Source organism: Pleurodeles waltl, chromosome 7, assembly GCF_031143425.1.
Source record: "Pleurodeles waltl isolate 20211129_DDA chromosome 7, aPleWal1.hap1.20221129, whole genome shotgun sequence".
Classification (NCBI taxonomy): Eukaryota; Metazoa; Chordata; class Amphibia; order Caudata; family Salamandridae; genus Pleurodeles; species Pleurodeles waltl.
Window position 1 is genome coordinate 98,124,522 of NC_090446.1, and position 27,408 is coordinate 98,151,929.

General features: G+C 42.0%; 1 protein-coding gene across 2 annotated transcripts in view; it reads right to left on the reverse strand.

The window, feature by feature from the left end:
* TAF4 (TATA-box binding protein associated factor 4) overlaps positions 1-27,408 on the reverse strand; it is a 262,275-nt gene that overhangs the window by 19,362 nt on the left and 215,505 nt on the right. For both annotated transcript variants that reach the window (XM_069243139.1, XM_069243138.1), the window contains exons 13-15: positions 17,267-17,392; positions 15,649-15,705; positions 15,435-15,554 (exon numbers count right to left, since the gene is read on the reverse strand). In XM_069243139.1, the coding sequence (XP_069099240.1) occupies positions 15,435-15,554; positions 15,649-15,705; positions 17,267-17,392 (303 nt within the window). The remainder of the gene's footprint in view (positions 1-15,434; positions 15,555-15,648; positions 15,706-17,266; positions 17,393-27,408) is intronic.

Here is a 27,408-nt window from a genome sequence, read left to right on the forward strand (position 1 = left end):
TGTTCTCTGCATTAAGGTCTGCTACGCACTGGCCAAATAGCAACCACCTGAAACTTTGCCTGCTCATTCTACCAGAGCTACAGCCGCAAGCACTGCATTAGCACATGGAGTTCCAGCCCCTTGACATCTCTCGGGTGGCCGCATGGGCTTCTCTGCACATGTTTACCAAACACTACTGACTGTCCACAGGGACAGGTACTTTGCCCGTTCGGTCCTGCAGGACTTTCTATTATGATTGTGGTTCACAGACCCACCTCCGGATATAGTATTGCTTAGGTTCAAAGGTAGGGGAATCTGGAACCATAAGTCTATATCAGATGAACAAGTTACTTACCTCCGCATTACCTTCAGATGAACAAGCTACTTACCTTCACTAACGCCTTATCTGGTAGGGACAATATCTAGTTGCAGATTCCTTACCAAACCACCCATCCTCCCCGCTCTGAACGGATTTCTAGGGGCAGGGACTACCCTTTCATGGCCTTAGTTTTGAAGCACCAGTAGTTAGTGTTCTTCATGGCTCTGCACTGTTGACATGGAAAGTCGTGAAAAGAAAACAGACATCAGCACCTATAGAGGACCTGCGAGATCATATTCGGAGCGGACGACGCGGACGAAGGACAGAGCCAATCGACACCACCGAACGGCGTGCAGGGGTACCGCTCAAGAAAAATCTCCAGATCCAGTCTGACTGGAATTCAAAGCTAAGGAACCTGCAACTAGAAGTCTTTTATCAGATGATTTTTTTTTCTTAAGAGTTGGCCGACATTGGAAAAAAAAAACACCAGCGCAATCAAAGCTAACAACGGCAAAGCATTACTTTTAAAATAAAACCATAATGGCTGTGTGCATTCTTGTAAGAGGGTAGTGCGGTTGAGCAGCCTCAGGCTTATCAGAGAGGAGTGTTAGACATCTGCAAATACACATTCAATAAATGACACACAATTCAAGCAGGAGATCCACACCAATTTACAAAAACAAGTAACTTTTTATCTATTTAGGCACCAGAATCAATACGACCAGGTAAGTACTTTTTGCAAGAAAAAACAAAACATTACAGTTGTGAGAAGTCGACTGCGATTTTCAGAAGCTGCAATGTTAGTCTATGGAGAGAACAAGTACAGCATTCAGGTACAGTACAGCGACTTACGGGGCCAATCTCCTGGACTTGAGGTAACTAATGACCAAGGGTCAGGACCACACCAACAGGCCAAACCGGGTGACACTGGGGTGGCCGGGTGCAGAGGTGTAGAGGTGTAGTACGGTTTTGGGTGGCCCATGGGCACTGGATGGTTGAAAAGAGGCTGCAGGTTTGGGGGGTTGCACCTTTGGTCCTCTTCTCCACAGCCCAGGGGCGACAGAATGCAGCAGTGTCCAGAGGAGTCAGGTTTTCTCTACCGGGAGCACTCGCAGTTTAGGGAGCCTGCAGGCAGAGGCTGTAGGGGGCATTGGTGAGTCCACAGTAGGCAAGTCCAAGGTGGGCTTGGACTCTGGAGGGCTGGGGTACCACGTTGGCACTGCTTGCCCACTTCAACTCAGACTAGGACGCACAAGTGCAGTGGTGCTTTCCGGTGTTGAGTTTTACGGTCTGCAGTCCTCTCAGGGTTCTTGGGGTGCCTGCAAGATGCAGGGCAGCAGTTCTACTGCTCCACAGGAGTTCCTGGGTCTTTGTTGAAGGCAGGCAAGTCTCCCATGATTTTGGAGGCACATCAGCTTGCAGGACGAGTCGACTTAGGTGCAAATTGGCAAGAACAGCAGACAGGCCGGTGGGGCTGAGGCCAAGTCAGGTGCTTGTTCCTCAGGCTTTGCTTTGGCAGCTCTTGAGTTTCCTTCATAGGTCAGCAGGAATCAGATTTCCTGGTGCCAGGGGCTCCCCCAAGTACTGAATTTAGGGGTGTTTGGGGGGCACAGGATAGTAGCCAATGGGCTTACTCAGCCCTAGGGTCACACCACCACCTAAATGACCACTTTCTGTGGGTGGTGGGCATAACCCTGTCGTAGAGTTCCTAAATCTGCCAACACCAAGACAATAGATTTCTAAATGTGGTGTTCACATCAGGCAGCTCGCCTTAGGGGTGGGAATGACCCGAGGGTTGGTTATACCTCTTTGAATACTAAAATTTCCCATCTGTCCCTGTGCCAAAAAATATGCCTGTTTTATTTTTTTTGGGGGGTGGGGGGAGAGCATCTCTCCTTTGTGTGAAGCCATATCTGCATACCAAGGGACTTCTTTGAAAGCCCCTGCCTTGGAATGCTGATGTGCAGGTCATCCTGTTGAGTGGGGTGTGAAAACACCTCGGCCAGAGCAGGCTTTGTCTCTGACCGCCCGGGAGCAAATGCTCTCTCATTAGGGGGCCAGAATCTTGTCTGGTGGTGGCAGGCTGGCTAAAACACAAAGTTTCTTACCTGTAGGTGTAGTTTTGCAGCTTGAAGATTTTCTGGATTAATCTGCTGTGCATTATTCCGCCATCTAGAAATTGTGTCCGAACTTTCTCCTATTTTCCTACATATTTGAGTCCTCCTTCTGTCTCTACATTTGTTTGTCGATGGGCGTCAATGGAGCCTCTATTTGGTGTACCCTTGTGACGTTGTCCCACTTCTTCCTGAAATCTCCACTCCACTTTGCCACCTTCAGATTCTTTTGGTTTTCCTTCCCATTCTCTTCCATCTTCCTGGCCGAGGTGGGTGGGTTGCTTGTCAATCTAGAAAATCTTCAAGCTGCAAAAGTACACCTACAGGTAAGAAACTGTTTTGCAGCATGAATCTTTTCTGGATTCACATGCTGTGCATGGATTTGAAAGCAGTTTTTTCTATTGTGGTGGTTGGGTTGAAGATGGATATTGATTTGAAAATAAATGCTTCAACACCCTTTGTCCCACCTGAACTTTTGTTCATTTGTATATCAATATAATGATGTTTCATAAACGTGTGCACTGAAGCCCAAGTTGCTGCCATACAAATCTCTTTTTAAGGAGTGTTTGACAAAAAAAAACAATGAAGCTGCCTTCTTCCATGTGGAGTGTGCACCTGGTGCCCTAGATAACACTTCTCCTGTGCTTGAGTGGCATAATTGGATCAGTTGCGCAATCCACCTTGCAATGGTGTTCTTTGATACTGCCTTCCCAGATAGTTCTTTGAGAATGCTACAAACAATTGGTGTGATTTCCTGAAGTGTTTTGTTCTTTCAATATAATACATGATGCAACTTCTTGCATACAATGTATGCAGACTCCTTTCCGCACGTGTCTTTGGATTTTGAAAGGCATTGGGTATCTGAATAGATTGATTAATACGGAATTGGGAAACCACGCTTGGTAAGAAAAAAGTATCTGTCCTCGTGACAATCCTGTCTTTGTAATTTGAAAGTAGGGCTCTTGAATAGTGAGTGCTTGCAACTCACTAATTGTGTAAGGAAGTAATAGCCATGAAGAACGCAATCTTTAACGTTAATGTCTGCAAAGTAGCTTTGTGTTAACAGCTCAAACAGTTTTCTCATGAGTTGTGAAAGCACTAGATTTAGATTCCAAGGGGACTCTGGAACCCTCTTAGGAGGTGCCATCATCTTTGCCCCTTGTAGGAATCTTTTCACCACTGATGATGTGAAGAAACGTCTTCCCATTTGACCTCCTGCATACGCTACTGTAGTGAGCAGATTAACTCTTAAAGAAGAGTAAGAAAGCCCTTCCTGTAGTAGATGGGTTAAATATTTCAAAACTATATTTTCCTTTGTAACCCCCCCCTTTAATTAATTTCTTATTCACACACCAAAGTGTAAATATTTTCATTTTTGCCATATAAAACATTTCCTTGTAACAGGTTTGTCCGAATTCTAAGTCTTCAGCAGCCAAACCGTTAATTTGAAAAACTCCGATTCTGGGTGCAGTACTTTTCCATGGACAGCAAATCCTGACTTCTTGGCTGACACTGGAAATTTCTCTGGTGTAACTATGTCAGTTCCGAGTACTATGTTTTTCCTCCCCCACTGCTATGCTATTAGTATTAGCGCCATCTGGCTTCTCTTGCATTTCTTGATCACTTTGTGTAATAAGGGTACTGGTGGAAAAGCGTATGCAAATGTCCCTGCCCAGTCTATCGAAAGGGCATTCCCCAGGGACTGAGGGTGTGGTTGTCTGGAGGCAAAATTTTGCCATTTTGCATTCCAAGGCATTACAAACAAGTCTATTGTTGGTGTTCCCCGTTTTTTGAAAATGTCGTGCACTACTTTTTGGTTTACCCCCCATTTGTGCGAACATGAGGCCTGTCTGCTTAGCGTCTCTGCCTCGCATTTCCCTTTTCCTGGTAGATGAATTGCCTGAATCTCTATGCCTCTCTGAATTGCCCATCTCCAGAGATGTTGGACCAACTTTGAGTGGGGTGGCAAATGAGTCCCTCCCTGTTAATGTAGATCATTTTTGTTGTACTGTCTTTCTGAATTAATACTGGCTTTCTATGAATGTGCTTTTGGAATGCTTTCATAGCAAGCCAAACGGTCATTAATGCCAGCCAATTGATGTGCTGGACTGCACCCTGGTTGGTCCATATTCCTCTTACTTTTAGTGAGCCCATGTGGGCTCCCCAACAAATATGAGAGGCATCTGTGGTTATCGTTTCTGCTGGAGTTGGTTGCAGAAAAAGTCTTCCCCAAGTAATTTTGTTCCTGTTCAACCACTTCATGCCTTCCTGAAACCTCTGCGTGACCACCACTAGATCTTTCCAACGCCCCTTCACTTGAGACCCTTGATTCTGAAGCCAATCCTGGATTGGTCTCACCTGTAGTCTCCCATATGGGATAAAAGGAATGTATGATGCCATCTTTCCTAACAATTTCCCCACTGTCCTCACTGTCAGAGCTTGCCCCTCTGGCACAAGAAAGTCTCCCCTAACATGGACAGAGTCCTTTTGTCGCCGGGAAACGCTTTTGCGAGAAAATTGAGTTTAATTTTGCTCCCAAGAACCCCTTCTTCTGTTCTGGTTGTGATGACTTCTCTATGTTTAAGGAGAAACCTAGAGTGTGTAGTGTCTCCATCACATCTGACATATCCTGTTGGCATGTTTAGTATGTGGCATTCTCACTAGCCAGTTGTTCACTTATGGATACAAATAGATCCCTTCCTACTGAGGTGTGCTGCAATCACTGCTAAACACTTTGTGAACACTCTTGGTGCCAATTTTAATCCGAAAGCCACAACTCTGTCCTGATAATGCTTTTTGTGGACCACAAACCTCCTATTTCTTGTGCTTTGCGTTCATCTGGATGTGCAAGTAAGCATCTCTTAAGTCTGTTGTTGTCATGTAATCCCTGTTTCAAAGGTGAGGTATTACTTCCTATAAAGTTGTCATTTTGAATTTGAGTCTTTATGAAATTGCGGATGTATCCCGGGTCTAGAATTGGCTGAAGGGACTTTCCTTTGTTTATAAACTCCCTTGATACTCTCTCTATAGCTTGTTTGTCTAGCCATTCTAAGGCTTCTTTTATAAGGTGATTTGCTTCTTCCTCAAATTAATTATTTTATTTGGCCCCATTGCAGGTGGGAATTTTATTAATTCTAACAAATATCCATGTTTTATTACGTTTAGTACCCTTTTTGTCTGAAGTTATTTTCCTCCACTTCTGAAGGAAAAATGGTATTCTTCCACTTAATGGTGAGTTGTGATGTAATTTTGTATTGATGCTTTGATTTGTTGCATTCTTGTTTTATGCTGCAGTGCATTCACTTATTTGCTGGCGTTGAACTTCCTCTTGAAAATTTACCTCTGGCTCTTTGCTCTACCTCGAAAGGTATTCCTATCTTGGTAGTTGTACTGCCAGTTTTGCTCTGAAGCTGCTGGTTGTGTGCTCACCTGGAACCCCTGGTGTGTACTCCACACGTGAAAGGAACCTCTGGAGGATGGCCTTCTTTATGGGAAAGTTCCCCTTAGAAATCCCCCTCGAAACTGCAATGCTCCCATTGATTTTGCAGTTTTGTTGTCTTTCTTCAATTGGTTCAAACAATCATCCACTTTGTTCCCACGTAATTGCTGCCCATTAAAGGGGTACTTATTATGTTTGGCTAAACCTCTAGTTTGAACCCAGAGATTCTTAACCTAGAGGGTTGTCCTAATGTGACCCCCATCATTTACTGACAGCTTGAGGTGTCTGCTGCGTCTAAGGCTGATGTTACGGAAGTAATCGCAATGTTCTTACCACTGTCCACCAATTGTGCAGCTCTTTTTATGTTTTTCGGGAAGGTGTTTCATTAACTCCCCTATTTCTTCCCAATGCTGAGATGTATGCCTGTTTAGAAGAGGATTTGAGTTTGTAATCTGCCACTGGTGTGCTGCCCTGCGCTCAAACCTTCTGCTCATGAGCTCCATTTTCTTACTCTCCCTCTACGGTTGTGGTCCTGATGTTAAGGGACAACTTGCTCGCTTTCTAGTTGTTGCTGTTAGAGTCTGCTGGGACTGTTCCCTTTATATACGGTGGCTCTTCTGAGGAGAACTTGCATTTCTTCTCTGCTCTGGGAGTTATTACCCTACAGGTTGCCGGTTCTTTAAATGCCTCCCTTCCCTGGTCCAGAACACTTGGACCAGGGCAGGACAAATATTGACTTTGTGTGAGTTGGCAACAGTGTCTTTAAGAGGAAACATGATTGTGGTATGTGCTCTTCCAACTGCACACTGAAATGCTTTGCCTCATTCTTTATAACCAGACTGCACATTCCTTCATTATCTGTGGGAGATTGTTTCGAAGTATAGGACTCAACATCATCCTCAGGAGAGTTCTCTTGCAGATCTTTCTAAAGAGTCTCTCCGTGCTCTCCTTCCTCTGAAAGTTAAAAATAACATTGCTCTTCCTCCTCCTCATAATACATCTCCTCTTCCTCTTCTTGAGACTCACAGGGGGCGGATTACTTCTTCCTCTGGCTCAGGGATATTGTTCAACATTGAGGATTGTTTAGGTATCCTGAAGGCTTTTAGACTTTTGTCGAAGTCTCTTCTCTTTTTGGATTAATGTGGCCATCTCGGCCTCAAGCCTTTTCTTTTTGTTCTCCATTTCGACTGCCCGGTCTTCAGGGCTTATCTTATTCGGTTTCCTTTCTGACGTTGAAGTCAGAGCCTCTTTTGCCATTTGCTCTGCCTTCGAGCTTTGTTGGCTTGTGTGTGTGTCGAAGGCCTTGAATGGAGATGCAGCGTCTTACACCTTCTCTTTCGTCGACTCATTTTTTCAAGCCCTTCTCTCCTCCGGAAACCCCCTTGAGGGTTCCATGGAATTCTTTTTAATCAGTTTTGCCTGCAGACAGGATGTTAGTCTTTCTGTGCACATTTATTGTGGCAATTCTTACAGAATTGAAAAGGTGACTTTTCCATCATGCCAAGTGGGGAGCCCTCCGGCTAGGCATTCTCAACGATCAGTCGGTGAAATAAAAATACAAGCTGCTGCAGCTCACTTACTCCGCTCTGAGGATTGAGTTTTTTGCAGGAATTTTTTCCCCCCTGTTGACTTCCTTCATAGTTTTTTGAAATTCTTCGAGGACCCTCGTTAAGTTGATGTCTCCTCGAAAACATGCAGACCCAACGGTGGAAAAAAAAGAACCTGAAAATGAAGAGTGGGGTGGAGACTTCCAAAGGAAGTGGGCAACGTCACAAGGACACAACAACTTGAGGTTCTGTCAACTCCCACCAACAAACAAATGAAGATAATGAAGATAAAGAAGCGTAAAAAAAAAAAAAAGAGAAAATCTAACCCTAAATACTAGATGGCGGAATAATGGCAGAATGTGAGCCCAGAAAAGATTCATGCTGCAAAACTAGTCAGTCCCCACACGGGTAGTTGGTAGGTTTTCAGGGGGCAACTGTAAGGTGCCCTTTGGGTGCATGTATTGATAAATCCATAATTGGCATCCATGAGGGTTTTTTAATACAACATGTTTGACACCAAACATGCCTATTTTCAGTGAAGCCATCATGTAACTGGGAAGCCCGTGGTGACCGCTGCCCAGCACATTTAAAATGGCTTCCCTATTCACTCATTGTGTCTACGAATCGACAAAGACATAGCAGGGGCATATGTGCTCTTGCAGATATGCCCTCACATGTAATATAATGCACCCTGCCTGTAAGGGTGACTTACATATACTGCATATAGTGTTAGAGGACTGAGTACACAGTCTGTGTGCCTTGTCGTGCTTTCACTTTTAGCTGCACCAAGACACAGCCTGTAATGGCAATCTGCATGTGCAAGGGGAGATGTCCCGGAGGGTGGCACAATACATGCTGCAGCCCTTGGGAACCCTGTTTGGAACCCATGCCCTAGGTACCAGGAGTACCATTTACTAGGGCCGTACAGGGGGGCCAAATGCACTGGCAACTGAGGAACAATTGCACAGTTTTAGGGAAAGGGATCTGGCACTGAGGACCTGGTTAGCAGGAACCCAGTGCACTTTCAGTCCAAATTATATTGAATACCAGGCAAAAAGTGGGGGTGACAATGTCAAAGAGGGGCACTTTCCTACACCCAGTAGATTAGTGGTAGCAATTCACTTTATTGCAAGCATGCACGTAACTAAAGTGTTTACAATGTCATAATATAAGCACCATTCCAAGACGTGCATTTGTTGCACTGTCTGTAATGTTGCTGCATTTCTTTGACTTTTTTTTTTTTAATAAGTGTAATAGTTTTAATTGTGAGTGGGTGCGATGGACCTTGAAATCACATGCTTAAATCATGCTTTTATCACTGCAATGGAAATAACTGATTTTGGTACATGTTTACTAAGAAAATTAAGTGATGTCAAAGCTTTATGCAAGCGTGTGTTTTACAAGTAAATCAAGAGCACTCAGGTTTACAATCATGTAGCATCATCCAGCAACAGTTACATTTAAACTGTACAGACTGCATTTATTTTGATTTGTAGGAACAACATTAGTTTTAATGCAGACTGTGTGCGATTTACTTCCAAACCATGGGCTTAAACTTAACCTTTCCAAAGCTGTGCCAGGGTAAAATATTTCTAAAACAATTATAGCAGCCTGTGTTCAACATGCCTGGCCATATACATGTATATCAAGATAATAATTTGTGTACATAATGGATCATATACCAGGAAATGCTGGAAGAAATAAAAGTGTTGTGCAATGAAAGTAATGACAGCACAATGTAAGAAAACAAAGCGCACTAAAAAGAAAAAGGAAAAATGGGGAAGCGCTATGGATGGAGAGTGGTTGTGGGGGTACAGTACTTCAATTACATGGGGAGCAGTTGAAGGGCACAGATTACGCTTGAATCAATCTGTGCTTGGTCCCTGCTCCACAGCAATGAACGGATATTACATTCATACTGAACTGGCCAATTAACAAAGCTGTAAAGAAGAGTGACGTGAAGCCAACAAATGGTAAGTAATGGAGTGGCACAAACGATCTTTTTGAATACAATAGGGTCTCCCAATGAAGGCACAGGCTCTTGCAGGCTCGACTCCCAAATAAACAAATGAATAAATAAATTAATCTGTGCCAGAGCAAAGGCACCATAGCCGGTTTGGGCTTTGCCACTGATGGCAGGGTAAAAGCCTACGAATGTGTAGCATCAGGCGGTATGGTATCTGGGTCGAAACCACCACAGTTGTTAAGCCAGCAGGAACAGATGACGCCCGACCCCTTCCCTTGGGGAGTACTCAAGAAAGTTGCAGAATATTCTTTAACAGATTCTGCATAGTAAGCCAAAAGGCCACCTCCCCAATGTCCTGTGTACAAATAAGCTCTACAGTTGAGACACAAAATCCTGAAATCATTTTCATACACACCGATTACCACTGCAGGGCCCCACGACCCAGGGTACTGAAAATTAAAAAACACAGGCAAAATTGTTGATTTATCTGGAGTCTCTGAGTGAGATTTTATGCCAGCAGTATGTACCATTTAATCTGATAAGCCAGGTTAGAAAAAATGATTGCTCTCACCAGGACAGTGGTGAAAATGTAGAGGTATACAAGTAGGCAACTAAGCTTTGGTCACTGAGCCCCTGGAACTTTATGCTGCAAATTAACGCCTCTGTTTAGGGAATGGTCCTCATGGATAGGAAGTGGTCCCAAGGCATATAGCCGTAGAAAAGATGTTTTGCAGATGGCATTTGCATAATAGAATCATGCTGGTGTTTCAGAGCAATTCACTGCAAGCCTAACAAGACATATCCAGTTAAAAACTGTTGGGGGCTGCTAGAGGCCACCAGCAGAAAAACAGATGAAAGGCGGCACAGATCTTTGTAAAATCTCAACATCAGCCGAATATTTCAGCATACATTCAGAATGCCAAACCGCAGAGTTTTCTTCTCTTATCCAGAGGGCTCATGCTGTCACTTTACCTTTTTAGATCGAAGCTTGCCAGACAGAGCAGCTGTGACCTGCTAAAGACATCTTGGGGCCATTCACAAAGCTTGCCTGGGAGTGCATTCTGCCCATTGCTTACCATTGGCTTTGTGGTTTGTAACTCACAATTGCTTGGTTTCTCTTTGCTGGTTTTATTTGTTTTAAGGATGTCCAGCACAAGTTCGTCCCTCCCAAGAAGCAAATCCTTTTCACACCACCTCTCCTTGTACTCTTCCACAAGCCCTCCTTTTTGTAAACAAGTCCAAAAATCTTGTTCTTATCTTGTTACACTTGCTGTGCATTCAAAGACACAGGTCCAAAGTCAGGCTCGGTCTTCCACGGGGGGCTTGGTCTTTACTTTTCTTTTTCTGACTTCAAAGTAGAGGATTCATGTGACAATTATGCAGATTATTGGGGCAAGGAAAGGGTTGTTTTGTAGCTCGCAGCAACATTTAAATGAGCAGAACAAGTATTTCAGCATTAAAAAAGCACAAATGAAGCACATGTTTTGTTAATTTTTTTTTAAGTGTGTTGGAAACAAATAGTCGAATATGATCAAATCAATAAATGAGGTGATGCAATTTCCACACGTTGTTTGTGTACTATATAGTTTTATTAGTAAAACTACATGTCTGTGCAAATGTGTAGGGAACTGGGTTTTTGATGCAGTACCCCCACTTTGTGCCTGGCATTTGGTGCAACTTTGATGTGCACTGGGTCCCTGCAAACCAGGTCCCCGGTGCTAGTGTTCTTTCCCTAAACTGACAAATTAGCAAATCCTTTAGCATCCTCTGTAAGTCCCTAGTAAATGGTACTCCTGGTACCTAGGGCCTGAGGTGCTAAGAAGGGTCCCTTAGGGCTGCAGTACTTTTCTGTGGGGCCCCCCTCCACCGCAACCGCCACGGGCGACAGACATCCAAAAGTCAAAGAACTCTCTGCACCCGGATGCCCCGTTCTGAGAGGAGGACCACTGGTGTCTCTATGTCCCTGAGCATTGCAAGACCTGAGCCCACTCAGTGGCTCACCGAAAAAGGACACCCAGTCCTGGCCTGTAGCCTCTTTTTACAGTGACCAATCTCCATAGGAACGCATTGGTCACCCAACTGGGGGTGCTGCCTTGACCATGACCACTACTCTACTTAACCCTAGGAGATTGGTTTTGTAAGTCGATGCACTCTACCAGTTTCCTTCCATAGCATAGCACTGCAGAACTCAAACTGCACTGTGTCCACTTTTTTAAAGTGAAAAGAATTCCTATTTAAAAATGTACTTACAAGAACCAATTTTCTCTGATTCCTAAACATATTTAAAGATACTTGCTATTTTTATAAACTGATGTGGATCTCCTTCTCGAGTCGTGTCTCATTTATTGACTATACAGTATATTTGTAGAGGTCTTGCACTCCTCTGTGTTAAGTCCAAGGCTGCTCGACCACACTATCCCGAACTAGAGAACTATGGGATTCTATAGCAAGCCCTTTTCACTCACCGGAGATCCCCTGGACTGTTTTCACAGTATTCACATACCACATAAAGGGCCAGCTTCCTACAAAATGTAATGGCCATTTCAATTAAAAATGTGTGTCTATAATGGCAGTGTGCTACCACATCATGAATACTCCACGCCACTGCCTTCTACTCTGCACCACTCTATGCCACTGCACTTCACTCTACGCCTCTACTTTATTCTGCATCACTCTACTCTAGGCCAGTGTACTCTACACCACTACACTCTCCACCACCGCATCCTTCGCACCTACACTCTACACCACTCTGCTCCAGGCAACTCCACTGTAAGTCACTCCACTCGGCAACACTGTGCCGTATGTCGATACACTCTACTCAGGTACCATTCAACTCTACACCCCTGCACTCTATGCCAATCCATTGTATGGCACTCTAAGCTACTCTACACCACTGCATGCTACGTCACTTTCATTTACAGGATTACACTCTACACCACTTTATGCAATTCCCACTCTATGCCATTTTACCCTACTCAATTACACTCTACACCACAGCACTCCACTCTATGCCACTGAACTCCATGCAGCTGCACCACTATTCTCAATGCCAATGCACTCTACAACACTACTCTACAACACTGAACTCTATGCCACTCTAATCTACACTACTGCATTCTATGCCAATGCACTTTACGGCACTAGACTCCACTAGGTGCCACTGCACTCTATGCAACACTCTAATCTATGCCACTCCACAACACTCTCCTCGGTGCCACTACCATTTAGCTATGCTGAACAGCAGCCATGCTGGTGTACAACATGGCTAAAACACATTGACAGAGCCAATACCTCTTGCATAGGCGAAACCTATTGGCTTTGCCAATGCTTGTTACCTTTTGGGAGACAGGACAGTTAACATGCTGTCCTTTCGGAACTTCTAAATTCACAATACTGAAAGGTTAGACGTCCATTAGAATCTGTATTTATGACCAGATGTGTGTCTGCTTGGGGTACATTTTGCCACGATCTCACATTCCTAATACATTGTGTGTAACAATTCTTTCTACTCAAGGGTGTGGAATTCCTCTAGACCGACGCCCAGGACATATTGTTTGGAGTCAAAGAGCAAGAAGTTTTCATGTTTACTTTGTCCTTGGTACAAGCAGGCCCAACTACCTACAGCACAAACCCATTGGCTGCCAGTATGCAGTACACCATAATGGATCATGGATACGTTCCCAAATGTTAATGATGTTGGAAATTGTATTTATGGTTCATTAATGCTAAGTCTTTATAATTAGGGTGGGTATTCAATGAAAATGAGACAGTGAATACAGTAACAATAAGAGGCTATGTATAATGGTCCCAGAACATGCTCTTGGATTTGATGTAAGTATCTGCAGAAGCTTGAAAGCAGAGTTGGTGATCTTTGCTTTCAAAATAAAATGTTCACTAAAAATGAAACTAGGAAAAAACGTTTTGCTGTGAAATTTAGATACCATTTATTTGAAGCATCATTCAGTAAAATGTGCTGATACATACTATTATTTCCCAAAAAATATTTATAATGGAAAAATCAATGCAACCTGTCCCAACAAGAATATAGAAAACATGAAAATAAACAAGCATTTAGCAAAGCCAATAGGTCTGACATTGTTGCCCAGCCTTTTCGTTTTGTCACTGCATGTCATCTTCTGATATGGTTTTTGCAAAACTATTGTTGTGGGAGCTCCTGGGCCCTCACAATCATAACAAACATTGGCAAAGAGCAAAAATATGTTTGGTCTAAAAAAAAAATTAAAAAAAATTCACACCATCCCACACTACTTCAGGGCATTGAACAAAACTACTTTATGTGCCTATATGCTCCTTGTGAAAGAGCAGAATGTTGTCACTCACAGTGAAGCCAGCTGATAAACAAAGACAAACAGAATTTAAATAAAAACAGAAGATCCCTATTCTAAAATAAAATCACAAACGTTCACCCATGGTATTTATCCTTGCATCAGTGCAGATTTACAGCTCTCACAAATTCACAAGAATTTATATAAGTAGGCCAGGAAATCGTAATCCTAGAAAAAAATCTGTGAACTCCATTTTAGCACAAGCAAATATAAATGTGTAGATTTGCACATGCTAAAATCCTTTGAGTGTTTACAAATTCATTTTCCCTCCAACCACTTTTTCTCATCCTTGGAAGAGGTTTTACTTTCTGCCTTGTCAGGAGTGTATTTCCAACTTTTTGCTGTATGTGGAATAAAATAGATAAATGCTGGTGAAAACCCCGAAAACATGTCAAGTTAGTAATTTTGCACAGACGCAAAAGGGCATTCTACCCCTGAAACTATTGCTTGCCCCCCTCCAACCACCTCCAGCACCTGTGTATAGATTTGCTGAAATGTGGCCACATTTCTATTATTCAATCCTACATAATCATAGAGACCATTATCAGAGCACAAATTAGATTGTGCCATAATCTGTCACTGCACCTGGCACCAAAGGAACAAGTTGATTTTTTTTTTTTTTTTTTTTTTACAGGACATGTAGATTTATGAAGCACCCTGTCCTATAGACAAGTAGATATTTTATAAAATTCCACACTCCTGCTACTAATGTTATGCTCCATGGTTATCCTGCGACACTAGGTGTACAACAGCAATAGAAAGCCATCCAATAGTGGCAGGTACGTGTGCAGCTTTACAAGTATATGTGATACAATTTCAAATCATTTGCCTTAGGTCAGTTTCATTTAATCTTTTATTTCATCAATTTAATTGTGCTTTATGTGCAATGTACCACCTCAATAAATCAACCTCAGGGGCCGAGCTGGTATAATTCCACTATCGCCTAGGCTAGAACCCTGTAACTAAAATGCACAAGTAGATCCTTTCAGATCAGTTATCCGAAGATAAGTTGAGGCAGGTTTACACATTTTCCAAACTTCTTCCAGAATGAGTGTAAGGTCTTTAACAAAAGCATTGTCTCTTGAAGTGGTTAAGGTTGCAATTCACATCCTGCATGGAACAACAGCTACTTGACAGATGTGTTGAACTGTGACCATGGGCAGGCACACCACTTTCTAACTGCCTTGGTCGGAGACCATCAGAAGATACTGTCAAATCATCAATGACATTCGTGCGATTATGATTCTTAAAAACTGAAAAACACCAGTAGAATGACTGTCTGGCCAGCAAAACATGGGGCCATTCTCCCCACTCACCTCAAATCAATAACCTGATCCAACTTTTCCCTCTCTCCTATAATCAGCCAGCTAGCAAAGAGTGATTTCCTCCCTATGCAAAAAACATATTTCCATTTTTCCTACAGAACTGCAATTCCAAACAAATGAACCCTCTCCTCCAACACCTCAACCCAGTGTCAGTACCAATGGCTTCAAACACGGCCCAGGAACCTTTCCCCTCAATAATAAACACCTTGCCCTCAATACAAGTGAACTGATCAAGCCATCCTTTTACAAAGGAAGCAAAAGCTCTTTATACGTAAACTAAATAGAAATATTTCCAACTAAGCCAGATATAAAAGGCAATCACTCCAGGGCACAGGAATGTGGACGGCAAAGAAAATGTCACTGCAGCATGAAAAACATGGACTGAAAAGATAACCATACCTCTGTTCCAGTTCCAGGCCCCGGAGAGTCCACTTTCCGTTTCTTTCTGGGACCAATGGCTGCTAACGCTGTTAAATTGGCATCTCGCTGTCTCATCTGTGCTAATTCCTGTTGCTGCATCTGTGCGACCAAGGTGTAGAAGCAACAATCAATACCAAATAGATTGCTAAGGAATAATCCCAACTAAAGGAGAAATGAAGACAAAAACCCATACCTCCTTGGCTTTCTGTTTCAGTCGAAGCTGCTCAGGATCCTCTTGTCGTGATCGAGACTGTAAACATAAAAGAATCATTTATGACTTGCAGAGACATTAAAAAAAAAAAAAAAAAAAAAAAAAGGAGGTTAAGAAATGCACAAGTGCACTACATCTTCAGTATATTTAATTAAGAGAAGACTAACTACAAACATTGCTCATACATAACAGTTAAAAATGATCATTGTACACAATGATACACAGCTAGATCCTCAATGAGAACAAAGAGGAGAGGTTAGAAAACCAGAAGAGAAGGGGAAATCTACTATGCATTCATGTAAGAGAGGATTACTTCTTTACTTATTATTATTAGTATAGTTAAAAAAAAAACAAAGATGCTGCTTACAGTCCCCTGCCATGAAACATTCAATATACATAAACTTTAAACAGCAATAGCAGCTTCATAATCTGAATGACTATTAGATTAACTTTATTACAGTGTATCTCACTGAGCACAGGTGAGCTTTATAGCAAGAGAGTGGGACATCTAAATTATATTTTTGTCATAGTTCAAACAAAACACTTTTCTAACAAACCCACACAAAGTGTGCTATTGCATTGATTTTCCTAAAAAATACTTCATGCTCACAATAACCTAGGAAAAATGAGAATGTCTATGTTCAAGCACGCTTATAACTAACTGAACTGACTGCAGAACCTAAATCCCATCACTAGCAAATCGGCACTGATCATTTACTCTTCACATGTCCAAAAACTTCAAACTGTTGTCTAATTACTGTGAGAGGAAATGTACCTGGATCCTAGTGCTCTCTACACACAACACATCTTCAAATCTTTCTTACTTTTAAATCCTCCGGCAGAATTATCTTGCCCCACGGCAAAGAATAGTAGCACACAAACTAAACATTTTCCTTTTCCAGTGCAAATCTGCTAGATGCCCAACTACCCCTGGTGCAACATGCTTCTACCGCCGTGCATATGCATGGCACTGAATATCTGTACCCTGCTATGATTGTTGCAGCGAGAGAATCCTGGACTGAAAGTTCAGCTCTGCAGGGTATCTTCCACCCTTGTACATATAGCAAGGCAAGCAAAGAAACATTTAGGGATACTACCATCATTACCTCTCGCTGAGCACAGTAGCTTGGGAGGGAGATGGAGAGGGGGCAGGTCACGGACGGAAAAAAACGATTGTCACTGGGTGTCTTTACAGGTTGTCCAAAGATTTTCAGTTGAATGGCCCTAAGTGTAGCTTCTCTGAGACATCCTGAACCTGTTTGATGCTATACGCTGACATCAGGAGAAAGACCAGCCAAAAACACCACCAAAGGATAGATGAACTCAGGCTTCTTCAAAAGCACCGGTGTCTCAATAGATAAACCCTCGATGAATTTTTCTAATTGAAAGATATGTTGCTAGGAATGTTTTGCTACAGCACTAAATCATGGATTCGCATTTTGAGGAATGAAGTGCACTGCTCTGGAGCTGTTCTAATACTGGGTAAAGATGGAGGAGTAAAAACATAAGCACTAACTAAAGATGGACTAAATGAACATGCCTCCAGGAATTCAAAGGATGGCTGAAAACTCTCCACAAAACCCACATATCTAACACTTGCCTTTGCTGCACGCATCAGGATTTCTCGTTCCTGTTCATCTTTCCTCTGTTTTTCGATATGGTCGAGGTGTTCAAAGAACTTGAGTTGTGCCCGTACGTCACTTGCCTGCTCAAACCTATCATCTTCCTGGAAAAACATGAACAAAAATAATAAAAAGCATGTTCAAACTGAGCTTTTTTAAATCAATGAAGTGAACTGCAAACAGATAGTGTACAGCAACAGTGCCTCACTCAGTGGTACATCAATGACCTGTATATAAATGCCCCCTTTCATCTACTCTTCGTGGGGGGGGGGGGGGGGGGAGCATGGGACCCAGGAGGCAGAAAGCAACATTAGAGGATTAGGTCACATGAATCAAAAATTCTGAAGCCCAAATCATTAGCCACAGCTTAGGGAATACCAGAAAGGCCAAGCTCTGGTAAATGATATTCAGAGTGTCCTGAAATATTCATTAAAACACTCACTCTGAGTAATTCTAAACTTGTATTTATTAATTTCACCTGGAAAAGCAGGAACATGCCCAGCAAGCGTTGGCTTTAACGAGCTGCAGACAGACTTCACAACATTAACTCATTGTCTTTAAACAGTTGAAATCAATCTATAAAAATTCATTAATCACACAGTAAAAACATAAAATTATTCAAGTTGAGTGATAACCCATTGACTGACCGCAGAATGCTGGGATGCTGCCGACAGTCCATTGTCCTAAAAACACTGCACCACCACTTGGGGTCTATTCATACGTGGCTACACAGCAACTACTGTTGCATAGGATGGGCCTACATTTGGCATCAGGTTGTACCTTTCATTCATTTTTCCAGTGATATCAGCCTACACACAGGGACATCAATGAGACTGAAATCAATTAAAGAACATTTGTCAATCCAAGTGAAGCAACTTCAACACAGGAATTTTAACACTACCCTCAACTATGGAAACTTTATTTAGCTTAGATGTAATCAAGAAAACGGGGGATGGGCTGTACGAAAGCAGTAGCTAAAAGGCAAAGAACGTAGGAGTTACCATACTAAGTAATTTGTTTATTTTACATCTAAGCTCCTTACGTCCTAAGCATAAGAAGACTTCTGGGCATAAGTTACAAAGAAAAGTACTCAGCATAATACTTCAACCCAGATGTTAGCTAAAAATCTTACTTCAGCGCGATCTGTAACAGGAGTGAACAACAGCTGAAGTTGCAGCTTTAGTGGGGACATATGTTTGAAAAACAACAAAGGCTTCTTTGAGCTCCAGTGAGAATGAACACACTTCAAAAGGCAAGAGACTCTACAAAGAATGTCTCCAAGATGCATCAATCTATGCAAACAAATACAGTTTTGCAACTTTTGTACAAGCCTCAGGTTATAATTAGGCAAAAGTAAACTGAAGAATAAGATACTAATTACTTACCTACAAGTATAGCTTTGCAGCTTGAACCTCTTCTAGCGTGAGATGCTGGGCAAATCCTGCCATCATGTGTTTGGATGTGCATGGAGTTGTGGAGATATGCGACTCATTATGACTCACAAAGCCTTAATACCAGACTTCGATCTTATATATTTTATTTGTTCACTTCCTCCATTACCTGGGCAGGTGGGAGGGTCCCCTGTGAAAGCAGCAGAACTTCAAGCTGCAAACAATACCTACAAGTAAATAACTGATATATTTTCCACAGTAAAATATCTTCTACATTCACAATCTGTGCATATTTTGTAACTATATTACCCTTATGGAGAAGGTCATGATGAGAAAGGTGTTGAAAATTAGTGCTTCAAATTCGCTTGACCTAATAGTTTTGTTTTTTTGCTTGAAAATCGACTTACTTATGCTTCGTTTATCATGTTGCTGCATTACAAATGTTTCATAATAACACAATTCCTCAGAAGGCTAATGGAGACCAATTCTTTCTTGTACTGTTAGCTTTTGGTTTTGTGTCTATTACTGTGTTTTTTAGGCACTACCATAACTAAATTGTTTGTGCAAGTCATTTTTCAAATGTACCTTTGATGAGTTCTCATATTTGTTCTTGCAGAGCATGTGCCACGAAAAACTGACTACTTTTCCTAATGTTTTGTGTCTTTTGAAAATTATAAACTACTGTTCCTCAGATCCAATGTATGGAGTGACTTTTCTGCTGCATTTGCAGGATTTTAAAATAAAGAAGATAGTCAAATTGATCCACTGGCAGGAAAAGATGAGGCTAACTTCGGTGTGAATGATGGATTGATTCTCATGGGTGTCCTTTCGGAAAATTAAGTATGGTTTTCCACTATTCACTAACTTTACTATTAGATGTGATAGCAATTAAAGTTTTTAATGTAAGGGTTTAGGCTTGTCCTGCGCATAAGGTCAAATGGTGGTTTCATTAATCTTGCAAGTACACAATTCACGTTTCACTGAGGTGCTGGCACCCCATGAGAAGGCATAGCTTTTTAGCACCTTATAGAAATCATCTTATAATATGGTAAATATTTTTATTTGAGGAAGCCTTCCATTCCCCCCTCCCACCACCTTAGTATGTATCACAATGACCGAGAGCTATAAGCTTACAGAGGTGTAACCAAAGTCCGGGTTCTTACAAATATATTAAGTTAACAAAATGGTTATTTACCTGTAGTAGATGTGAAGGTTTCTCAAATCTGCATTATTCTTCCTTTAGTGGTTACGCCCAGTTATTTTTATTTTTTTTGGCGTGGGTCCCATTGTAGTTGACTGCTATTTGTTGCTATGCTCATCCTTCACTGATGTCAGAATTACATCCAGAAGCCCGTACATGTGGTTGCCTTCTTCTGATGCTTTTTCCTCTTGGTGACTCCAGTGTTGCTGGTTTTCTCTGTCATCAGTGTCTACTCCCTTCATTCAATTCCAAACCTCCTCATTTCTTGATCAGGTGGGAGTGTCTGAATTCAGATAATTCTGGAAGCTGTAAAACTACTCTTAAATGTAAATATCCATTTTATTTTGCAGCATTAATCTTTTCTGGATTAGCAGGTTGTGCGCAGATTTTGTAAAGATGTTCTCTTCTTTTAAGAAATGAGTGAATGTTTAGGAATAAGTGTTCTAAGGAATGCAGGGTCATGGAGAAGGCTTCTGGCAGAAAGGGTCAAAGTAGATCTTGGGAAAAAAGCTCAGTCGAAATGGGCTCGTCAGGAGGGCCTAGAGGTTTCAAGGGATTACTGGGAGACCATTAATCGACTGAATTTCTCCGTGTTTCGAGGGGCTAACTGGCACCGAAAGATATTCTTCAGTAAGTGGTTATTGTATCGAACCACGCAGTGCCTATCTCGTATGGGGACTGGTTATCCTGATATGTGTTTTCACTGCAAGGAAGTAGGAGTGGCAGGTTGGATCCATATGATTGCGACATGCCGATGTATACAGGGATATTGGTAGGTAGAGTTTTTGTGATGTTATGGCGTCAGTATCCATATCTCCCAGCATTCGGCTAATGAGCTTGGGCTATGACCCCGAGGCAAGGCTCTCTTCTAGATGGGAGAAGCTCGTATTTATAGCCACTGCGGTTGCTAGGTCGCTTCTGTTGCGAAATTGGCGTTCTGAGTTGTCTCCTACTAGTTAAGAATGGCATTGTAAGATGGCGCAAGTCAGACTTCAGGAGATGAGATATGCTAGCAGAGTAGGTAGTGTTAAAAAGTTCTCTCTGATCTGGGGGCATTATTTCTTAGATAAATCTGGCTGATTTTGTTTTGTTTCGTTTTCTGAAAGTGACAATGTATCATGTTTTGTTTTGGTGTTTCTCCATCCTGGTATAAAAACTAATAAAAAAAAAAAAAGGAATAAGTGTTCAAATACTTATTGTCCAGGTTGCGCTTCACTGTTAGCTTGAAAATCCAGGCAGTAGTGAATGGTGAAAGTGTGCATGGAAGACCATGCGGCTGTACTACAAATGTCATTAAATGAGACACTGGTAATGAAGGCTAGGGTTGTTCCTTTCTTTCTTGTTGTGTGCGCTCTTTGGTTCGGATGTCTGGATAATTTGTACTATCAACCTTGCAATAGATCCACTGGTTACCAGTGATCCTTTACTTACTTCTGCAAAGGAAACAAAGATATCCCATTCTGTACTGCCTGGTTTCCTGTAAGTAGTTAATCACTGCCCTTCTGGCATACATAGTGTGAAGGACCCTTTCTGCTTGCGATTTAGGTCTTTGGAGAAATGCTGGTAGTTGAATAGCTTAGTTTCCAACAACGTGCAAGTTTACTTAAGGACGAAATTGTGGGTTTGCTCCCATCACTTCTCTGTCCTTGTGAATGTCTGTAAATAAAGTTCTTGTGTGGTGAGAGCTTATATTTTGTTCACTCCTAATAAGCATGCTATGGCAATGAGAAAAGCAGTTTTCAGCGGTAAGTATTTCAGTCCAAGTAGCATTGCTGACCTTGGTAGTACTATTATCTTTGTCCCTTCCTGGAAGTGTTTGATTATTTGTGTTGTGAAGAAACGTCTTCCTATAACGCCCTCTGAACTTGCACTATGGCTGAGAAGTACTTTTACTGAAAGGCAAGAAAGTACCTCATTTAGTAGGTGTGTGAGGAACCAGACAGTAGTAGTAACCTGTGCCCAGCTGTCCTTGCCCCCATGCCTTTTACAACAGGGAATAAACCTACTACATTTTGCAGTGTAACACCTTCCTGTGGTAGGTCTTCTGGCTTTTTAGGACTTCCATTGATCTTTGTGGTCAGTGAGTACAGAGATCTCAATTTCAGACCTGTCGGCAAAGAAACGAATTTGAAGATGGCGACCACACACAGGGGCTTCTGTAAGTCTAACTTGATTGGAGGATAAACATAGCCCCACATGGTGATAGACTATGGTCACACTCAAAAAAAGACAATTTTGGACCCAATCACTAGATGGCAGAGTAATGCACATCATGTGAATCCAGAAGAGATTCATGCTGTGAATGGTATAATTATCTTTCCGCCTGTTTCCGAGTGGTTGTTTTTGACACTCGTTGCAGTAACTAAATAATTTCCTAATATAGGTTTTACTTGCTTATTTGAGAATAGTCATCTACGTTTCTAGCAATTGTAAGTGTCCAAGCTGTTAATTCTGGAGCCAGGCTCCCAGATGTAAAGTCTAAGGTTCTGGATGTTAAACCTTTCCCCTCTGCAATGTAAGCAAATTAATGTGGATTGGTAAGGTGATGGCGTCTTTCTGACATCTTCATGTATGTTTTAGACTACCAGATGTGTCATGGCAACATTGGTGCTATTAATATTAGTAGTCTTTGAAGGTCTGAATTGGCTTATCAGTCTGGATTAAACGGTAACCGAGAAAACGTGTATGCAAATTTGCTGTACCAGCTATAACAGTGCATTACCGCGGACCTTGGTTGTTAATGCAGGGAACTGAAGCTTTAGCGTTCTGGATTTCTAACAAAGTAGGCTCTGAGGTTCCAGCAGAATAATGTGATCTAGTACTTTCCGGTTTGATTTTCACTCTTATTTGATGTGTACCTGCAAACCTGAACATTTTCCATAGTGTGCTGTCAGTGTTTTGAGTGACTGTCCACTTTCATTACTCCTGTGCTAACTGAAATTGGTAGTAAAAGTATTTTTTCCTAATCTGTTTACAAAGAACACTGGGTCCCTGTTGGCATTTAGGATCTGCATGACCATGCTCTGAATATGACCGTAACTTATTTTGGACCAGATTTGTGACAGCTACAACATTCTTCCATTATCTTAAAGGTTGTGACCATGGATTGTTTATCCATTCCTGAATTGGTCTCGGGTGTAATTGGATACAGATAGAATTATAGACAGGTAACAGTGAATTTGGGGATATTTTCACTGAGGGTATCTACGTGACATCAAATGGAAAATGACAGCATAGCCCGAGTTATCAATGATGTCACGCAGAACCCTGAGGTGAAAAACATCTCCTTAATTCACTTTTTACCCATCTATATTTTATGCTATGTATAGCTTCCAAAATCACATGCCACAGCTTTCTCCTGCTACTCGGGCAGAGGACAAATGGAGGAGCCATACATAATATTCAATCCTCGCCAACCCTAATGGGAAAAAACATACTTTACATTCAACCCTTAACCAACCCACCCACTTCGCTGTCTTCCTTCCCCCTCCTGCAGCTATGCTTAATACTTTCAGTCAAAGCAAATAATCAGTGCTGCGCTGACAGGCTCTCCGACAGTCCTATCAGCCTCGCCGGGAAGGTCTTTATGGTGCAGCAGCAGTAGGTAACAAGTTTTGTTATCTTTTGATACCACCTTTGGCATAAACTGTTGCTACGTCATAGCAGTAAGTTACCACATTTAGAATGTAGAGTAAACAACATAGGATTCCTATTGTCGTAGTTTGGACTCTTGCTCTGAGCAAGACTGCTGGTTTAGGGATGACAGTACTTTTGTTTGTAAGCGACTACGCCTTTCCTACAACAAGAAGCAACTGTTGTCCCACCTTACCGGCTCACTAGCAGCACCTCACCAGAAACACAATAGTAAAAGGTGATTTATGGCAGCCGTTACGCATGGACTCGAGAATAAGATGTCTCAGGGAGTGTCGTGGTTAAACGGAGATTACCCTTTTCTCACAGATATATCATGTCTCATACAAACACAGGCAATGACACAGATGCAGTAAAGTTACTATAGTTTTTATTTAACATAACTGCAATTTGCGATAAGTTGCATGGGCTGCAATGATTAGGATAATAAAAAATGCAAGAAACAGAATTGTGAAGACGAGAGTCATTATTACAAGGACCCACACCATCTTGCAATACGTAAAAAAGATATGAGATGTAATGTGCCCTAATACCCTAATGTGAAAGGCCTAACCTCCTACCTAAAGGAGAGCTGGGTTTGTTAAACCTAATCTGCCAATGCCATGTCCATGAGAGGAGCCCCCAACCCTCATTACCTTGGAATGAGGTCTCTATCTCAGACTCCGCAGGGACACGAAGACTGGGTCAGTGTCAAGACGACTGCAGCATCGGTATCAGCGATGGTGGCGATACCCTCTGGTCGGAATCCCTCTGATTATCTGTCTAAAGTGTGATGTATTTATACAGATCTACAAGGTCCCTTGATGTAGGTGTGTTCCTAAACAATAGATAACGGACATGCTTGGGACGGCAATTAATATCAACAATCCCTCGAAAGTATAGAGAGGGAAAATCCCTAAGTGTGAACACCTACTGTTTGTTTGTCTTTGGTGCTTGATCTTGACGCGGTGACACTGAATGTTACCAATAACAAGTGGCCTAACTATAAACATGGCAGCCATCTTAGAAGAAATAAATAATTAAATGGGCTAAGACAGAGCAAGCTAAGTAGGTTAAAAGTCACTAGGTGACGGGGGCACGAGTCTACAAGTCAGAGGCTAAGCTAACTCCTCTTATCCCATTAAAACGAACTAGGATTCACTACACTATGGAAGATGTGCATAGTAAAGCCATTATTCTCACCATCACGTTCCTCATTGTCCGAGACCAAGACATCTTGCAAGAGGGAATCAAGTTTTGCAATGCACTTAATCTTCTAATAAGTGTGGCCATTCACATACAGACGTCAATTTTGCCCCTAGGAACATTTTTAACTCTAGTATAGGAGAGGAATCATTTATAGGGACTGTGATTCCTTATTTAGTATCCACCTCTATTCTTTATGTGTTTGAGCTTAAACTCACCTTTGCCAGTGAATTGTCTAGGTATGGGGACAAATAAATTGTCAGACATCTTTGATATGCTGCGGAGTGTTTGTGAACACTCTTGAGGCAGATCAGATGTCTAAGGCCAGACCTTGAATTGGTAGGCCATCACTTTCATTACACATGAGGAAGAAATAAGATGTGAAAGTATATATCCTGCGGGCTACTGATGCAAGGAAATTGTTCATCCCAAAGAGAAGAGTTCTGATTTGTAACTTTTTAATCTTTAGAAATCTGTTTATAAACCGTTGTTCCAATAATGGTCTTAGACTAAAGTCCTGATAATGAAATGAGGAAATATACACCGGTCTCTCTTCCTTGTAATGATCCTGTTATGAATGCATCTTTTAAGGTAAGTTCTGTATCTCTTGTTTCAAAATCGTTAGTTGTTGAGGGCGGCTGTATTCGAGATTTTCACTTTATGGATGGCAGGAAGTTATTTCTTTACAGTGCTGAAACGGTACTTACCTAGTTGAGTAGTTTGGATGCTTGACAATTTTCTGGATTCACACGCTATGCTTTATTCCACCATCTAGTGGTTGGTCTGGAACTGGTTCTTTTAGTCCCTTTTCTCTGTTTGTGGTGAGCATCAGTAAGTTGACTGTTTGGTCCATTGTCTCTCCTTGAGTGACGTCAGACATATGCCTCAGAAACCAGATGTAGTCACCCTTACATTCTTTTTCCCATGTTTTTGGAAAACTTCATTGAATGGTTTACTCTTATTATACGTTGCTTATTTTACCTGCTCGCCAACTAACCTCATCTGTGGTTGTCGGAGGGTCACATCTAAGTCCAGAATATTCTTCAAGCTGCTTCTCTAGGTAAGGAACTGTTCCATTTTGCTGCTTGAATCTTTTCTGCATTCACATTCTGTGCATTGGCCTTTTAGCCATATACATTTTCCCTTGGGAAATTAGGATTACCAGAGTGTGCATTTGCAAACAGTGCTTCTAATACACTTTTTCCCTTCTGAGCCTCCTTGCTGGCTTGACCATCTACCCAATAAAGTTTTGTACAGGTGTGTACATAAGATCATGTTGTTGCCATACAGATGTAATTTAAGGATATATGAGCAACGAAGGGGGGGTGGAGGGAAAAGAGTGTGTTGCTCCCTTCTTCCTTATTGTGTGTCCTTGGCTCATCTCCAAATGTCACACCAGCTTAAAAAGTCTGTCTTGTTCGGATTATCTATCTTGCAATGGTTCTTTTTGTGACTGAGGAACTGCTGCCTGTTCCTGCGAAGGAGGTTAAAGACAACGGTTCCCCTTTCCTGATTGGTTTTGTCTTTCATAAGTAGCACATAGTTGCCCTTCTAACATTCAGTGTATATAGGGCACCTTGCTTGTGTTGTAGACTGATGGCAAATGTATGACTTTATTAACATGAAAGTGTGATACCACCTTTGGCATAAACTGTTTGTACTCATCACTACTGTCCTGGTGAATCTGCAGATAATGCTCATGCGTTGTACCAGCATAGAGCTCTCTAACTCTCCTTGCAGATGTGATGGCACTCAGGAAGGCTGTGATTAGCGTTAGATGTTAGAGTCCCACGTTATGCAGGGATTCAGAAAGCGATTCATCAACTGATTCCACAGTAGGTTGAAGTTCCACATAGGGGGTGCCATTCTCGTTGCTCTCTCCAGGAATCTCTGCTAAGCAGCATGGTGAAGAAACGTCTCCCGATTACTCCTTTTTGTATATGCCACTATAGCAGCCAAGTGTACCTTGAGTGAGGCGTAGGAAAGTTGCTCATCTAGTAGTTATGTCAGGTTCTGCACTACTGTAGTATCCTGGGTGTAGCCCTTACCAAGTCCTTTCCTGTTTCACCACTGCTGCAATCTGATCTTCTTCAAAACGTATAACTTCCTTGTGGTACACCATCTGGATTTTTTTTAGTTATCTCCATGATTCCTGCCTGCAGGTAGACCAAGGTGACAAAAGCCTAAGTACTTAGGAACCATACTGCTATGGTCAAGGCAGATTGTTCCTGATGAGACTAATCCACCCCTATATTGTCAGTAGATCCTGGTGCGCTGGTAACCCTATGACCCAGTCCAATGCCTTTAGCCCTAGGTCTGAAAACATGTTTGTCTGGCCCACTGATGAGAATTAGTGCCATTCTGCATTCTTAAATTTCTCAGTATCAATCGGAGAAAAACATAGGACATTTGCAGACCATTCAATCAACACTGCCCCCCCACCCCCCCAGTGGTGTAGACAACTCAATGCAAAACATTGGCACTTTGCACTTTCACGCATTGCAAATCGTTCTATGTGTGGTAGGACCTGCTTCCAAAAGATGTCATCCACCAAATGTAGTCCCTTTTGTTCGCACTCTTGTGAAGCATTTGCCTGCCTTCTTGTGATCTGTCCACCTGGTAGGTGTATTGGTACCAGCATTACCCTTCTTTGGACAGCCCATTTCCATATGTCCTGTGCTAGTTTGGACAC